This window comes from Myiozetetes cayanensis, unplaced genomic scaffold (assembly GCF_022539395.1).
Source record: "Myiozetetes cayanensis isolate MyiCay16 unplaced genomic scaffold, myiCay2020 scf5-8, whole genome shotgun sequence".
NCBI classification, from domain to species: Eukaryota; Metazoa; Chordata; class Aves; order Passeriformes; family Tyrannidae; genus Myiozetetes; species Myiozetetes cayanensis.
This window is the reverse complement of record NW_026087742.1, coordinates 101,765,424-101,783,780: the sequence shown is the minus strand read 5'-3', so window position 1 is coordinate 101,783,780 and position 18,357 is coordinate 101,765,424. Positions and strand designations below refer to the sequence as shown.

Genomic DNA, 18,357 nt, shown 5'->3' with positions numbered 1-18,357 from the left:
GTGACACCCCACCTGGAGTACTGCATCCAGCTCCGGGGTCCCCAGCACAGGAAGGATATCGACATGTTGGAGCGAGTCCAGAGGAGGCCACCAAGATGGTTAGAGGGGTGCAGCACCTCTGCTGTGAGGAAAGGCTCAGAGAACTGGGTTTGTTTAGCCTGGAGAAGGGAAGGCTTATTGTGGCCTTCCAGTACCTGAAGGGAGCCTACAAGAAAGATGGAGAGGGACTATTTACAAGGGCATCTAGTGACAGGAGAGGATGTCAGAATGGTTTCAAACTGAAAGAGGGTGGGGTTATATTAGATATTAGTAAAAAATTCTTTACTGTGAGGATGAGAGGCACTGGAACAGGTGCCCCAGCAGAGAAATTGTGCCCCATTTCTGGAAGTGTTTTAAGACCAGGTTGGATGGAGTTCTGAGCAACCTGGTCTAGTGAAATGTGTCCCTACCCATGGCAGAGAGATTGGAATTAGGTGATCTTTAAAGTTCCTTCCAACCCAGCTAAACAAGCTAAATGAACAAACTAATGTATAAAATGTTTAAAAAGTATTATTAAGGTCATTAAGTCAGTTTTCAAGGCATTGGAGTAATTCAGCTTTCTTATGATTATAACACAGTTTTTATTTCTATGTTCAGACTTGTTTTTTCTGCAGAACACCTTTTGTATTCAGTGCTTTCCCAGGGCAGGTTCTTTGCTCAGTCATGGCTGTATAGTGGAGAAGACTGTTTTTGTAGAACTTGGTGGATCCTGCTCTTCCCTCCCAATTCCACTTTCTTCTTATTTTCATCTGACTATTTCCTTTTCTTTTAATTACTTTGGTCAGTTAATGCTACCCTGCCCATCCCCAAGTCCTCACAGTGTCTTCTTTGATTTCCACACCATTTATTCTCAGTATCTTACCCTATTTACCATTAAACTTCAATATCCCTTTTCCCAAAATAGAGTTGGAGAGTTGCCTAGTGCTTTTTCTTACTGTTGTCCAAATCAGATTTTCAGATATGCCTGGTAGCTGTCATATAATGCACACACTGGCATTGCCAGATAATAGTGTGATAAATAATTTACTTAATAATTACTAAGATTACTTAATAATTACTTGCCACTGTGATAACTGTACTTGTACACTGTACTGTAAATGCAGTAGTAGCTGGTCATGTATAGGCTGGTGGACTTCAGATCTTCTATAGCTTGTCTAATTGTAGAGCACTGGATTGCAATTCAAGAAGCATGGGGTCCTTTCTAGCTTACCACATGGTACCAGGGTTACTAGGTTAATGCTGTGTTTTTCTGTTAAGTTCCTGGAGAAATAAAAAGCTATTGGTGTAGTTATAGAGATTTATGGAAGCTTCAGTTAACAGAGGACTTACACTACATTTATTTATTATTAATATATTACCATTTTGAAGCCACAGAACTTTGTTTTTCTGTATATATGATAGCAATGAGCAAACATAAAGGAATATTTTATTATTTTCATAATGCTAAGGAGAATATGTAATACATTTTTGAAAAAACATTAAAGATTCCTCAGTGGTTAGTTGGTGATCATAAATTTTGCAAAAAAATACAACTTGGATTCTTGGTCATGTAGTTTTGTGCTCTGTAGGAGATGTCCATGGATGTTCCATATGTTCTCTCAAACTTCTGAGAGAAACACTGAGCATCTTCCCTGGTTTATTTCACTGCTAGGTCTGAGATCTGTTGAAATGCTGCTGCTGACTGGTTGTAGCAACCGTGGAAAGTCTTACTGAAGCTGTCTGAACTTCTGCATCCCAACTAAACCTCCTCTGATGTACATGTACAAAGATAATGACTAACTGTTACATTTATCATGCTTTGGCCAAAACTGTTTGACTGTGGGACTTGTAGCATTACTGAGGTGCAGTTAAATACTTAGCATTGGTTAGAGGTTTTATTTTTGTAAACCTTTCTACAGACATTGAATATTACTCTTTTTGCTGCAGGTGTCTGATAACAAAACTTCCTTGCCTCCAAAACCAGGAGGTCTGGCTAGTGGCAGTAATGTACAGCCATCACTATCCCCTTCACCATCACCTGGATTTCACTCAATTGCTATGGGAACAACAGGCCACAGGTCAAATTCCCCATCCCTGTTTGGTACTGAAGGAAAGCCAAAGACTGAGCACTTGAGCCAAGGTCAGACTGCCCTGGAAGAGCTGAGAACACAAGTTAGGGAGCTAAGAACCATCATTGAAACCATGAAAGACCAGCAAAAGTAAGTGCTGCAAATCACAGCTGTAGATGGGATGCATCCATTTGTGCACAGTGGTGACTTGCCTTCATGCATGTTACTCTGCACAGTTTGCCTATGTGTTTGTGAGTGATTTTCGTGTGTCAGAACATATTCAGGGGTGACAACCTCAGGAAAACAGACCAGTACTATCCACCCATAAGAGGTTTTTTTTCCCCCCTGTGTTATGACATAAGCAGATGTTTATGGGCTGTTAAAAAAGTTAAGTTGCAAGCTGTAAACAGTGAATAAGGTTCTTATATTGTTTTATTTGCCAGTAACTATTTGGGAACTCATGTGCATTGATTATAATAAAAGGGGTGCATTTGTTCTAGTTGTAGTACAAATTACTACAAGTTCCTAAAGTTATTAAACCAATTTGTTGTTTGAGTGTCAGCACATTTTCCCTGGAAGCTTGCGTCACAAAAGTAGTAATTGAATTGTGATTAGGACATTTGAAGACCTTTATGGTTATGGCCCCAGATCTTACTATTTTAGTTTTGGGCATCTTTATTTTCTTTAGGTTGCTCATTTCTTAAAAGAAACTGGCGCTGGCATGTAACTTGTGCTGTTCCTGAGAATATTTAATGCTTTGGAAGCTAAACCTTCACTTACATTGTCAGTTGTGTGTAGCCCAGGCAGGAAAAAGAAAAGGGGAAGCAGCGTGCAGAGACTGTGGCGGATCAGAGGTGTGCGGAGAGTTTGGGAGAAGATGCGGGAGGGCATGGTTCAAGCTGGATGTAGCCAGCAAGCCCCACGGCTTCGCCTCTTAGGCTGACCCCTGCTCCTCCGGTCCCCCCGGCCCTTCTTGCAAGGGCAGCTTCCACCTACTGGTTTCTGTCGTAAGGTGAGATCACTCAGTGGGAACATGAGAACGTGTCTGCTCCTTATAGCCTTGTTCCCCTTCCCAACAAAGAGGAATGACAGAAAATCCATATTTGGGATCATTCAGTCTTACAAATGAAGTTGAAGGTTACATTGTATTGCTGGCATAAACAGCTTTTAAGTGGCTTAAGTATGTGATAGGACAGGCAGGATTTGTGTTACCAGTTCCTATAACCCACACACGGTTAATCCATCTATGTTTTGTATGGAAAAAAAAGTCAACTGGGTGCTGATACAATGTTGATCCAGCTAGTCCAGAGCAAAGCCTGTGGATTCAGAGCTGTTAGGTGGAACTTTATTATTTATTAGCCATGTGGAATGTGGGGGTACTGTCTTACAGACAGGCTCTGTAGTATAGCCTACAGCATACAAGAGTGTGATGACTTTAGTTAGTTGTTCAGAGGAAAAAAAATAAGTAGCAAAGTGGGGAAAATATCTCTTTAAGAGATGAGGTTTTGTATTTTACTTGTTTAATATTCATTCCAAGCTTCTTTTGCATTCTTTTAACAGAAAAGAGATTAAACAGTTGCTGTCTGAGTTGGATGAAGAAAAGAAGATCCGTCTACGATTGCAGGTACTTATATTATTTGTAATGTTAGAGATGTATTGGCAGGTTTGATTTAGCCTCACATATGGGAGATAAAATTCTGCTGTAAGACGCTTAGATTTCCAGTGAATCAAAAACTACTAACATTTCTGAAAGGGAAATACCTGTTCCTTCATAGCATTGCCATATATATAGCAGTCTGGGTTTTTACTGAAAAGCCTGATAATTATCTAAAAATGTATCAGCACAAGTAAACAAATTTTTAAAAAAATTAAACACAATACATGATTCAAACTATTATATTTTTTGTCTTGGTTTTAATTGTTTGATTTTGTCACAAATGAAATCATGCCTTTTTACATTACTCACTTCCTGCCAAAGCTTTATATTTTGTAGTAGGCTTGTCTTAGTGTTGATGTGCTTGGAATATTATTTCATAGATGGGGATTTTTATGTCTGCTTTAAAGGCTGTACTCAGGTTGTCTTTACTAAAGCATCCTGAACAATATAAAAGAGCCCAGTTACTGCTACCATAGTTTATACAGTGACTTAGTTCTAGATGTTGTCATCCTGGCTTAGTCATTTGCCAGGTACACACTGCCCTGCTTGTGGGAATCACAGAGCTTGGTCTTTGCTAGAATCATTAACTGTACTGTTTCAGTGTGGAATAACGTTGAAACCGCTTTTATGGGGTTTTGGAGAATGATTTGGACAATGCCATTAACGACATGCCTTAACTTGGACTGAATGGTCATTGTATGTCCCTTCCAACCAAAATTACTCTATGCTATGCTATGCTATATTATACTGTTCTAGTCCATGTACTTGATAAGTGCGTTAGTATTGATTATATTTTATATTTTTATATTATAAATCAACTGTGCTTTGTACTAGGGATAGAAAACTGAACTGTAGTTTAACTGGACTGTTCCCACTTTGTGAAGTGCTTGGGAACATGGCAAAGAACTGGGGATCATCAATGTCTATGCTCCAGGGCTGCCTAAAGAACTTTATGCATCCAACAACATAGGAACATGTCTTCTAATAAAACACAATTCATGTTCAGCTAAAACTGAAATTTATTCAGATAAAAAAATCAAGGAACATTTTCAATAGCTCTTATTGATTTAGTCCAACAGGGCAGACTATCCAGAGGTCTTGATTCTACCTCAAAGAATAACTTCACATCTTTATACAGAGACCTGCATTGATGGGTTTAAAATTATGATCTTACAGCTGAATGCTTTTACTCCAGTTCAAGTGTTTTTCATACTGGTAAATGTTCAGATGCTAGCCAAGATGGCAGTATTAGCTTTACAAAAGATAAGAGTTGATAAACAAAAATTGCATTAGTAGAGCTCTGATAGTCAGGAAATAGCACAGCTCTCAGTCCATGCATTAAAGAAGACTGTCTTGATGATGGTGCAGTTGAACACTGGGGATGTGTTTGATTAAATCTAGTGTACCCCTGCCTTAGAGTTTTCAGTGTCTGTCAGAGGGGCCAAGTGTGCAACTAGGGGTGATGATGGTTTCAGCCACATCCTTTTACCACATGGCTGTATATCCATCAGAGCCTTTAGGGGCCTGGGCACAACCACCATCCCTACAGCAAGAGCCATCAGTTTTGTTCCTCAACCAGTGCTCATTGCCAGCAGTGCAGTTTACTTGTGCCAGCTCTAAGTGCAGCGTGGACACAATGCTCATTCTGCAAGTAATTCTAAGTGGCTTGTAAAAGTTGCAATTTGAAGGGATTGAAAGGTCTTGCTTTACATTCAATGACTATACTTGTCAGGTTCTGAAGGGAGGAAGCCATGAGTGGTCATCTTATGCAGCTGAGAAGGACACCTCAATTTATGAAATCCATGGAAATAAGAGTAGTATAAAGCCCATACTTGATATCTGTGGACATGATGGAACATAATGCTTTTCAAGTGGCACCGACTGTGCCTTAGTTTGCTGAAGCATCTACGTTAATCACAAATACTTTTTTTCTGTTTGCTTTCAGATGGAAGTTAATGACATAAAAAAAGCTCTTCAATCAAAATGAATACTTGATAGGTGGAATGTTGCATTATTCTTCATGACTGAGACTCAAATTTATGCCCCAGCCAAAATAACTTCGTGCCAAATGATTTAAGAATTGCCTCAACATCCCTTTATTTGAAGGATTAGCACAACAGTTTTTGATAGCACAACAAAAATACCAACAAGGACAAAATTTCCACCCAAATCTGTGCTGTGCAGCACTAGTTGTGACTGAAATTGATCTTCTTGTGCTAAAGGTTCTCTACTTCAAGATCCTAGGTGAAATGAAAACTCAGGCAGTTTAGTCCATAGTGGTACTATTTTGATGATATTTTTCCATAAATAAAGTGTATCTCAGATTATCTGTTTACAAGCTTTATGATTTTGACTTTTGGTTTTTAATTGTCTTTTGTCACAGATTTTAAAATGTTTGTACTGCATATAGCCAGGAATGAATGTTAATGTTGGGGCTGGAGGGTTTATTTTTGCTTCGAGATAGAACAGCCTTCTTTTTGTTACGGTTTTAAGTTCTGTTAAATATGCAATTTTATGTCCCCGAATCCCCTACAACTTAAACTTGCATTGTGTACAGTAACATATTTACAAGAAGGAAACAAACCAACAGAAGTCTGGTCTTTGCAATGATTTGTGCCTTTCTTTGCCACACACTGACTGGAGCCGGTCGAGGCCAGGTCTCCCTAATGTAGCTACCACGACGACTCCTGTCCCCGGTGTCCGGCGGAGGTCACTTCCCCGTGTACAGCTGCTCGGTCAGTAGGGCCGGGTTTGTGGGAGATGGCAGGACAAAAGGGCGCAGTTGAGAGCAGCTTTGTCTTGAGCAGCTGTGGCTTTTTAGCTTTCCTGGTTTGGATAGGCCTCTCCCTCAGCCTGAATGTTCATCTCCGCTTGATTTTCATTAGGTGATTTAAACACCCGCCTCTCTCCCCAATTTTGCACAGAGTGAACAGAATATGCATTATTAAAGCAAAAATAAATAAAAGTAAGCTATAAAACGTGAATAAAAACTTGTATTATTTCATGCACAAGGTTCTCTGTCATGTGGCACTGTTTCATTTGCTGTTTATGTGGTATTGTTTGCTCCATTATATTGTACACTTATAGACTGATACACCTCAGAGTCCTGTTTTTTGCAGCAGGACTTTCTTCTCAATATTTTGTTGAACATGATGATTACTTCATTTCTTCCAGTTTCTCTGTTTACTTTCATCCTTTCAAAATAAGGTCTCCCAGTTTTCTGGTTGCGGTTTCATGTGCACTTAACTAGCCACGGAATATCTCATACCTTGTCAGCAATCTCTGTTGAGTTTATACACAGTGTTTAAATAATGGATACTTTTGCATAGCATGAAGTGAGTGGGTGAGTGATGTTGGTGATGCTTTCAGAGTGACAAAAAAAAAAAAAACACACAAAGGATCTATTTGTCATCTCACCAAATGCTAGAGCTGGCTCCAGCAGCACATCCTGTATCAACACTAACCTCCCTGCTTGCCAGGAGCTGGGTGAGGCGTAGTATGCAGTTGGCTGTTCACATTCACATATGGTTGGCAGAGTTCCCCTAATCCTTTTTATATGCATAGATATATAAAATACACACTCCACCATACTCGAATCTTGCTTTATGGGTCTCAACTGGCAATATAGGATCTCACTGCTGGGATGATTTTCTCTTCCAGAGCATCTGCTTCTATTGTAACAGTGGTGTCTGAAACGAAAAGATCAAATAGGGAAACTTGGGAACTTCTTTTAAAGTCACAATACATTGCTCAATGTACTCAAACAGAAGCACTAATAAAATATTTTATCACTGAAATGCTCTTATGTAACATTTCTAAATACATTAAAATATTTTTGTACAAAGAATGAGTCCCACCGTAGCTTTCTAGCAATAAAGATTTCTACGTTACTTTCAAGGTTTTTGTGAAGTTAGGAGAACAGGAGGAAATGAGGGGATAAGGAATAAGAATTCTGTTTGGGTTTGTAGTCATCCATTTGCAACATTTATCCAGAAATTAACAGCTCTCTGGATTCCTGATTGCATCCCTGGAAAGAGAAGAACTATTGAATCTGTGGTAAATAAAGTATTGATTCCTGAGCTGTACCTCAAAAGTATCAGAGACATCTCAGAAATGTTCAATTTTTTGCAAATGAAAGTCTGAATTTGGAACTGAGTTTCCATATATCAGATTATAATTTGTTTTCCTCCTGATAACTTGTCATTTTATAAATCCAAGTTAGAAGTTCAACATATCATGCTTTGTAAAAGACAGTTAAATAAGTTTTTGTGAAAATGCTTAGTTCTTCAAGTTGGTTATTCTGGGAGAAGAGAGTTTTCAGAAATACAAGCTCTTCTTGCCTGCATTTCATTATAATAATAGAAAGTATTTCACATAACACATGGATTTTCCCTTTTTAAAGAATGTCAAATATGCATTAAATGTGTGGACATGAACTGCTGCTTTTAAAAGTGTTTGGGTTTATATTTAAAGAAAAACAAAACACTGGTGAGCTACAAGGTGATTTTGTTGTGAAAATAATTAAATATTGTTGTTTGAGAACTGTGTAAAATTACTTTTCATTAACATGCACACACCAGTCTTGTGGCAGACTTCTGTTCATGTGTAGAAGGCAGGTGTGAAACATTGGGCTCATCTCTTTGGATGATAATATCCATATTCTTGATTTGGAACATTTTTAGGTTATTAAGAAAACAATGTTATGTTCTCTTTTTGTTCTTCTTTGAACTCTAAATGGAGCAAGTATTTCTGTGCAATCATAGCACTTAGCACTGAAAAAACACTTTTGAACATTTACCGTCTTGTTTCCATGTAGAAATTTTTTGAAGTTCTATTACTTAAATTTCATCTTCTGTGGTTTTCTTATTAATTCCATTGTGAATGAGCAAAAGGTTCAGATGAATCTTTTGTTATGCCAGCAGGTCAAAGGACTGAACACAACTATATGCCATCAGTTTGGTGAGCTACTTTGTGTGTAAAATATCCGAAATAATCCTCTGTGATAGCCAGATGAAGCAAAGTGAGAGAGTGACATAAAACGCCCTCCGAAATTCATGCTCTGCTGAAGTTACAGCATCATTTCACTCACATCTTTGTGGATGTGAGCAGGCCCTGCTCTGCCCAGGCTGTGCTGCTGCAGGGGCAGCCACCGGGGGCTGCGGGGTTACCACCTTCCCTGTCAGCAGTCCCTGCAGGGCCAGGAAGAGGTGTGAAGTCTCCAGTATCTGCTTCTTCCCTGAATAAGGATCCTGGAGCTGGAAACGGGACAGAGGTGCACAGATGAGGAAAGTTCTCTCTCTGCTGGTGAGAGAGAAAATACTCTTCATGCAGGAGGGCTGTCATTTGAAAAGAAGGCAGGAATTTTGCCTAAAAGTAGAAACAAGCAACCACTTTACAAGGTCTTCATTGAGGAGGCTTTTCAGCCGTGTGGGGGTGGTAGTGCTGCTGGGAAACTGCAATTCCCATAGGCTTTGGCACAGACAGCATTGACTTCTGTTCATGGTAATTCTTAGGTTAAAAAAAGCCAGAAGAGGTGGAGCTGAACTCTTCCCACTAAACATCGGGTACTTGTATCCATGGTTATTAATACTCTTCAGCCAGAAATTAGATTTTGCTTGGCACCTTTGGCCTCAGCTGACCTCTTGAGCTGGCCTGGGAATTAGCAGCTGCCTGTGTGTGACCTGGCTCATTCACTCACAGCTTCCTGCAGCTGCTTCCCTCCTCCTGCAGTGGGCCCTCCACTTCAGTCATTCCCTGCCTTTGGAAAATAACCAACTTCTTTAGGTCCTCAGTCATGCAGGTTAGGGGGTGCCAGCACTTGCCAGCCTGGAATAGAGCAACTGAGAAAGCAAAACCCACTATTTCAATGCCATCAGGAAGCTGCAGTGCTGTGTGTGCTGCCAGGGGATAAGCAGCCATGGTGCCCACCAGCCTGGGCCATCCTTCCCTCTCTTTCCAACTCAGATAAGAAAGGTTATTTGGACCCACTCAACGCATTCTTGTTTGGTGTTATATCTTTTAAATTAAAAGACAATTTCCAATACCAAGCACACGTAAACTTTTGCAGGTAATGAGTGTAAAGCAGTGGCAGTATCAGGAACAGATGCTTTCTTTGTGCTGCCACAGTCAGGCTTCTCTTGAACCAGTGATACAGCTGAGTTGTCCCTTGCAGTGCTCACAGTTCCACTACTGGACAGCGTGGGGGTGTGGAGTGCAAACAGCTGAACTAACAAAATGGCTTAATGCTCCTGTCAATTTTTATTTAAAGTATTAGAAATTTAATCATATTTTTAAATGTGTTAGCACTGGAGGATGAAAAATTTAAGATGCAAATTAATTTTGTTGAATTGCTACCCTACAAACTGGAGTGATTAGCATATTTTAGCAAGATAATTAACTATAATTCTAGACAAATCTCTAGATCCATGAAAATAATTGTCCTGATACATTGTAAAGGTTACAAGAGGGAGGTAGGGCTTACCAATCTCAGATAAGAAGGCTTCAAACTCTCTTACCTTCCTTTTTTTCAGGTAGGAAAAGCAACTGGAGAATGTAGATCATTATAGTCATAGGAAAACAAAATTGGCATTTACCAGTGTCATCTTAAAACTTGTAATAGGCTGTTTCTCCTGGAGGAAAAAAAAAACTTGAAAATTAGAACACCAAAGCAAATTAGATAAGAATGAGACTTCAAAAGCAATTTAGAATATCAGAGCATTAAAGAAGTACCTGTTTTCAAAATTATCTCTAGTAAAACCTGTTCACTTTGCTGAGTCCAGATCCAGCATTTTCACTTGCTGTGGGAGATCCTTTTCCTCAGTACAACAAGCTCTGCCCGGTGTGCTTCATCCCAGCCAGCAAACAGCAAACACACTTCTGCAAAGGGGCCCGTCAGGCTGCTCTTCACCTCCTCAGATAACAGCAATGAATAGTTTGGGATTTTATGAAAGCACTTCTTAGAGCTGGTGAAAATTAAACTGGGCAGCTGTCCCTGCTACAGAGTGACCCATTACCTGGGTTTACCCCCTTCTGGGGATGGTTTTCATTGCGAAGGGCACAACAAGTAGAGGAGAGAGCAAAGTCACACAATCTATACACTATCCTCTTTCTCCTAACACAAAGCACCAAAAAAGAGAACAACAGCTAAGGGAGGATAAGTGGAAAAGTAGTTGCACCTGCATGAAAATTGCTGCTGCTGGATAATTTGGCTAGTCCGGATTCAAAGAGCCAAATTTACCGAGCCCAGCTGGAAGCACAGATGCAGCTATTTTGGAAATAAAAGTGCAAAGCAGGGGAAATATGATGCAAATTTTGAGACCCCAGCAAAAGCAGTGCTGGCTGGAGAAAGCTACCTCATTAATGGATGGCATGTCTCTCATGAGAGGTTCAGGATGTTTGTGCTGTGATTACACAGTTGTGCCTGGCATGCGTCATTGATCTCAGAGGAAGAGAAAACTTCTGATGCTCTAACCTGAAGAACCTGCTCACCTCAGAAATACAACTCTGTAACCTGTGCTTGGGATGCTCTTAACACAAGAAGGATCTCACATTACTGCAATAACTACAAGCTTCAATATTGGACTTGGACTAATTAAGATATATTAAAGTCAACAAGGCTGATTCAGTTAAAGTGCTGATTCAGAGCTCCTAAATGTCACCAATGCACTCTCTCCAGCTGGGTGCAAGTCTGGGGTAAGCCTGAGTTCTTCCACTCCTATTTTCACTCACAAGTCCCCTGACTCAAGCCTTATACTTCCTCAGCCTTTCCCTGCTTAAGTTTAAAAGGCAGCAATCTCAGGCTCTAAACTTTCTCTTACCCTGAATCTGACACCTTCCTGCTCTAGAAATGTATGTCCTAGTACCCCTGTGACACAGAGAAGGGGGCTGCCCCACTAAGGGTGCAGCCCCCCACCTCTGCCCATGTGAAGGGGCAAATGCTGCTCAGGTAAGCTGGTTGCCTTCTGCAGGCTCTGGTTGATGTCACTGTAGGCTGGACTGAGATGTTGCTGTGCCTCTGTAAAACAGAAACAGGGATGCTTCTCAAGTTGGCTTCATGCTGCAGCAGCGTGTGTGTGCCATATGGAAATCTGCAGCTTGTTGGTCTTTTCACTTGGGGATGTAAGAAAGAGTACCTGATGTTTGTTCTACACTTGTGTGGGACAAAGTACTAACCTTATATTCCACTTTTTGTTGTTGTGTGAACAGCTGAGAACACTCCAGAGCAATACTGAAATAATTCACAGTTTTGCAACTGGATTTAAACTTCTAGAGAAAACAAGGCTGTTAGGTAACAAAAAGCATTACCTTTTACTACTGCTTCTGGAAATCTTACTGCTACCATCAGCTCAGCTCTTTTCTTCAAATAGCTGTCATTTGGAATTTCCCAAATCAAAAGAAGAGCTAAATGTTTCTGTTATAAGGTCATTAGCAAACCATGTATTAGTTCCTATGGAAAGGTCAGGAATGCTTGGTGCTTTCTAGGTGTCTACGACTAGAACAGGAAGCGGGTTACTATTTAACTTGCTTTTCACTGTTAAGTGCAGGAAGAAACTCTTCAGAACTTTAACAAGAACGTGATTTGATACAGTGATGGGCTGAAGGTCTTGCTTATGGCATTGTAAAACCCTTCTGGAATGATTCCTATCATACTTGTAGATAGATGACTGAAAAGGGACTGCATTTGAGTGACAATGTATCCGGCCATAACATCTAACTGTATGGGAGTGGTGTGTTATTTGGCAGCAGCTTAAATGGCCTCGAGCATGTGACACTCCTCTAGCAAAGAATAAATGTAGAATAAGTTGACAAATCAGAGAAGACAAAGCGTCAGGCTCACGCCTAGGTCTCACTGTGTAACCAGGAGACCTTCAGGACCAGCTGTAGGTTGGTGGGTGGCATTATGTACATTCAGATACCATCGTTAAAAGTACTGAGAACTTCACCTAGCTAGACTCAAATATTAAAGTCAGACCCAGTGCTAATAACCTCACACATACAAAGCCTGGGCAGCCTGGGCACCATGCAAGCAGAGAAAATAGTTGCCAGAGGTTTTGAGAAAGGCTGATGTTGCTGTCTCACAAAGTGCCTTAGAGGTGCTCTTACCAATTACTGCCTGCTTCTCCCATGATTTCTCACACTGCTAGTTTATGAATGTGACTCACTTATTGATTTTGTTTTTAAACAAGAAAGCCCCTATTTTCAACATTGGTAGATTTCTTCTTTTGCATATCAAGCTCATATCTAATAATGCTGCAATTTCTTGAAGAAAAAATGCAGGTGCAACTGAAAAATTCTTATTGAAGTTGTACTAAAATGCCCTATTTTCTTAAATATAAGAAGCTTTCATTAGTACCTATAACAAAAGTGAGCATCGATATAACAGATGAAGGGTTTTTTATTTGTCACTTCAAAGCAAGTTCTTGCCTCTTCAGGAGTCCTTTGCTCACAGTTCCAAGTGGTAACAGCAAAACCATTGTGATCACAGATATTTAAAAGGCTTTCAAGCAGCACTGACAGATTTGCTTTTGCTAAGCTTCTAAGCCCCATGTATCCTCATGTATCTGCATCTACAGCAATATGAAAATCACCTAAATGTGAATAAAAATGAACCACGTATTCTAGTCCTCTCCATTGTTTGTACAATATGCATGCATAACTGTTGTCTTTAGTCACAATTTTGCTGGCCTTTCATTAATCAGTAAACAGAAAAGGTCTCCTTAACTGGAGTAAAAGTGAAAACTCAGGTGGCCCTTATCATGAATATTTCTTCAGTGAGAAACAACTTGAAAAAGGCTAAAAGTGACAATCTCGTTTTAAAACAGCAATAAAATCTGCAGTAAAACCACTGAGCCATGACACATAAAGAAGTCAAAGATACTTTAATCAAGCAGAAAACGGAAAATTAATCAGGCCCAGTAAAAATATTTAATCTTATGCCCATGCAAACATTTTAAACCATATCTCTTGAAGCTGCTTCTCATTCCCCAAGGAAGTGTTTATTTTTCACCCTAGGAACTGCTAAATTGGAGAGAGATGTAACCCAAGCAATTTGTTAGGTTTAGGACTGCAAAAGAGAAAAAATTCATCGTGTCAAGATGCGGTATGAGTGAAGAAATCTAGGGCTAATATTGTTAAGTATTAAAATATAGTATTGAATACTAAAGTTCAGTATTATATAGACAGTTGGATAAGGACTCTATCCTCCTAAGTTGAAAGTTTTCTCTAAAATTAGTCATCTTAGTAGGCATTCAGAATTTTCAGGATCTAGGGGAGGTCTTTCTGGATGGGGGTCTGGCTTGGTCTTCTCCAACCTGAAATATAAACTAAGTTATTTTAAATGTGTTGAAAACTTGAAATAAGTAATTTTCTGTTTGACTAATTGATTAAAGATTGTATTTTGCAGAACTTGAGTTATATTGAAAGCATGAGCTCTCTGCATTGATAGAGGTTCAAGAAAGGTTGGGAGTTTTTCTAATCCTTCTCTTTGCTGTGATATTTACCAGTGGTTTTTTGGTTTAGTTTCTTTCATTATTTGAAATGCATGCACTCATCTATAAGTGAAATTCTTGTTTTTTGGAAGCTATTGAGAAGACCTGCAGTATTTTTTCACCGCTAGCTTGCACTCTTTAATCACCCGTGCTCCCAAAAACTTGCCATATAACTACTCAAAATCCAAAGGCAAGGACTTTTGATTAGCATGCTGGATGTTTTGAAAACTAAAGAGATTAGGAATTTGGAATTATAGCCAATTTTGAAGTTGATTGCATTTTGCTCTGTGTACTTGTGAGCACACAGGGCATATTTATAAAATCATCACCCTCCAAGGCAGGTGGAAAACAAAGGAAGAGAACGATCCCCCTTTGACTAACCTTGTACATCACACAAGATGTCACTGTGTCCTTCATTTGCAAGGGGTAGTGATGAGCAGATGCCGTGTGCAATGGGCTTCCCTGTGCAAAACAGTGGCTCTGAACAGAAACTGGGCTAGGGATCATATTCTTTGACCCAGCAGTTGCTTTCTTTGCCTTCATTCTTTGTCAGGCCAAATGAGCTTGTGAGGTCTTACGCTGTCCACTGAAAGACAAGCAAGAGGAATCCCTGAGATCTCTGAACCCAGTTTCATCAGTGATCTGGTGGCCAAGGTATTTGGATTTCCTGTGACTCTGAGGCGCGCAAGTTTCCCCCTTTCAAAAGAGGTTTGCTTTGTTGCAAGTCAACTTTTAAAGTGTTTAAAAGCATTTTTAAGTCATCTTCGTGAAGTTTTTCTTCAAGAATTACCCCTGTTGCTTAGATTCCACTGAACAGAGTTAATATTTTTTATCTGACTTTGGAACAAAACCAAGCAGTTTATTAAGGAGAATTATTCTTAGGGAGAATTCATAGCATTTTATTTAAACTCTATTAAAGTTTTACATAATGAGCTCGAAAATTAAAATATATTTTTTCTGGATCCATAGTTTAAAAAAAAAAAATTGTCTTTCCGTTCAGTAAAGAAATTAACTATTTTCCTCCTCATCACATGACAGCAGTATCTCTATGGTTATCTGGAGACCGGCTCACTGTGAATGAAAATAAATGGAGTAGCACATTAGCAGCAGTAATACCAAGAAGTCCATTAACAAAATGTTTGCTTTGAATAGTGTAAATGCTACAAACTGCATTACCTCACAGCAGGTTGGTACAGTGGCTTGCCAGAAAAGAATCTGAACATCAAAATATTTTCCCTAATACGTGATATTCACAATATAGAAAAAAAAAATCTCACATCTAGGATACAGAGTTCAGGCTTTTTGGATGCATGTTCATGCAAGGCAGCTGTTGCCCTGATGGTGCTCCTTGGGGAAGTCTGTACAGGATGCTGCTGCCTGTCCCCAGCTCTGGGCTCTCTGATGGGACATGAGGGCAGGGGAGATGCGGCCGTGGCTCAGGATGTGTTTGTGTCTGAAGCTGGTCAGGGCCAAGTGCCCAGGGACAGATTCCTGGCCACCTCTGTACCAGGTGTGATGGGTGCCCAGGACACTGTGCTGGTGGTCAGCCTTCAGGATATGCTGACAGGGCACAGGAAAGTGGATTTGCTTTGGAAGAACAGCTCAGATCTGCAGGTTCCCCATGGACCTAGGTGTCTTCTGGTTTACTTGGCACTTATCCGAACCAAGAGATCTTGGCTTTCCCTGACGCTGCATAAAATGGGAGAAGCCTCTTTAGAGCTGAAAATGTTAGAGAGCAATGAAATTGCAGCCTGACATTTTTAACACTAGTCCTAGTCTGTATTTTCTTTTAAAAAAGGAGGCTACGGTATGCTGTAGCTATCTATATATGCATCAGGGCAAAAGGTGGCATATCTGCCCATGGAGTCAAACTTTATATAAATGTACAGTTTGAACCAAAATTTTGTAGCCCTGGGAAATAAAGGATGGCCTCACTTCTCATTAGCCCAGTTATGTCTAGAGAAACAGCTGCTGCTGCCCAGGGATTTGCAAAATAAAAAAAAAAAAAAAAAAAAAAAAAGGTGGTTTCAAGGACATCTATTTTCTTTGGAGAAGTGGTAATTAATATTCTGCACTAAGTGGATTTGACAGGTGCAAAGTGCTGATTGAGAAAATCGTGGCATCATCTTTAGGTTACTGTATAGGAGCAAATGTTGACTTCTTGGATTGTGCTCACTTTTGTTAGGCTGGGTTCTGTGCAAAGGCAGAAGGTCATGAAAAGGTGTATGAAAGCTTAATATTGACTTGTGGCCTGGACCTTTGAATGGGCAACTCTGGGGGCAGAGTGGCTCTTCTTATAACCTGGACCTTATACTGGACCACTTTTCCAAAATGAGGAAAAAGTGTTGCGTGACTTAGCTTTTTTTTTTCTTCTACACTTAACATTTTTTGGTTTGCAGAGAAACAGTTCAAATATCCCAAAGCATGAATCTCCCATTTATTCTCACTCAGGTGACTTGCAAGACCTGAAGATACTGTTGCTCAGTGGAAATGTCAGGCATACCAGCACTGAACCACAGTTTCTGAAGACACAGTCACAGCCTATAAAATGAAGCTTCTTCATTTGAAAGTGCTGCTTGTTTCTAGCTTCAAAGAAAGCATACAAACTCTGAACAAGCTGCACCAGGTTAAACTACTGAAAATCAATGATAACTTATTAGGAGAAATGCCCAAGGAATAGTGAGAATACTGTTTGGAAGATGACTGAATAGAGTTAAGAAAAGGGGATATCATTTTCTTAATTATAATCACATAAAGTATTTACTAAGAGACTATCACTCTTTCAAGACCTAGAGAGAAACCTCTTAGCAAGCAATTTAGAACGAACCAAGTGATAAAAACTGCAAAATGAAACCTGAAGACATGTCTTAGATATACAACAAACTAAATTTTTATAATCTCTAGAAGGCACAAAAGGTTTATTATGTCTCAGTGGCATCCCACTAAGCAATTCCAGCCTACATTTTTGTTCCACTTAAACAATTTTCACAATTACATAAAGCACCACACCATACATCTATTATTCTGAATACGTTGCATTGCAATTTGGTTTTTTTACATGTTTGTTGCTAAAAGCCCAAGAATGTTCCTGAGTAAGAGAAACACTTTCCTGTGCAAGTAATCCCATGGCTTCACCAGCACTGTACTTTTCATTTCAGTCTTTAATACCAGCTGTCCAAATAAACTTTCTTATAATTCAAAAAATACAAAGTAGAATTTGTATTGGGGAGGATTACAAACTTACGTGCCAGTGCTTTTTGTTGGTCAGAAGCTCAATGTGCGCACTGGGTACCTTCTAAATGCAGATTTCGATTTTTCTGCTGTTACATCAGCTAATTGGTGCATTCCTGGATCAAGGCTAATAGAGTTGTCATATAAAGAGGCTTACTGCTGTCTAAGAGGAAATCTGCCAGGAACAAGGAAGATCTCTGGTGGCCATATCATCCCTCCAACATCTCATGTACCAGTGCTTTTGTCAAAAAAGCACACACACACACCCCTGCAACCTGTGAACCAAATCCAAAGGTTTATTTGCCCCAAACTCTCCAAAATGAGTAACAGGTTTACCTGTTGAATTATTTACCCACATTGTCTCTAAAATCCTTAAGAGCCACTAAGCAAACATGAACACTGCACAGCACTCTGCTATCCTCACGTTGGAGTGTTTCTAAGGAAGACTGGCTACTACAATCTTTTTTACAGTTACCAAACCCCAGTGTTCAGACCTTGGGTTCAGAGACAGAGTCCGGTTTACAGGTGAGTGCCTCCAGAGAGGGACTCTGAATAAAGAAATCCCTGGGCCATTGTACTCCCTCAGTCTGTGCACAGGATCTTCACATGCCCCAAGGGTGCCTGTTGGTCCAGTGGAGATTTATGGTCTGGGATCTTCCAACAGCTCATGGGATGCTTTCTCCATGGCCCCTGGGCAGCCCATTAACTCCTCATATCTCCCAGACTGGGACAGCCTTGAGGTCTCAGCCCTTATCTGAAGGTATCCAGTGTGCTTGTGTTTGCTCCCCTGCTAAGCCAGCCGTGCTAACAAAGAGAGGTCATTTCAAGTTCATATATCTATTTTGTGCAGGGCCCATTCACGCTAAGTTGTCAGCAAATTACAATTAAGCTGAAC

The 18,357-nt window shown here is 39.9% G+C and overlaps 1 protein-coding gene across 3 annotated transcripts in view; it reads left to right on the top strand.

Annotated features, from left to right (window-relative positions):
* The window catches only part of SH3KBP1 (SH3 domain containing kinase binding protein 1), a 215,375-nt gene extending 208,641 nt beyond the window's left edge, over positions 1-6,734 (top strand). For all 3 annotated transcript variants that reach the window (XM_050332555.1, XM_050332554.1, XM_050332556.1), the window contains 3 exons: positions 1,966-2,237; positions 3,648-3,711; positions 5,690-6,734. In XM_050332555.1, the coding sequence (XP_050188512.1) occupies positions 1,966-2,237; positions 3,648-3,711; positions 5,690-5,731 (378 nt within the window). In that variant the 3' untranslated portion in view covers positions 5,732-6,734. The remainder of the gene's footprint in view (positions 1-1,965; positions 2,238-3,647; positions 3,712-5,689) is intronic.
* The last annotated feature ends 11,623 nt before the right edge of the window (positions 6,735-18,357 follow it).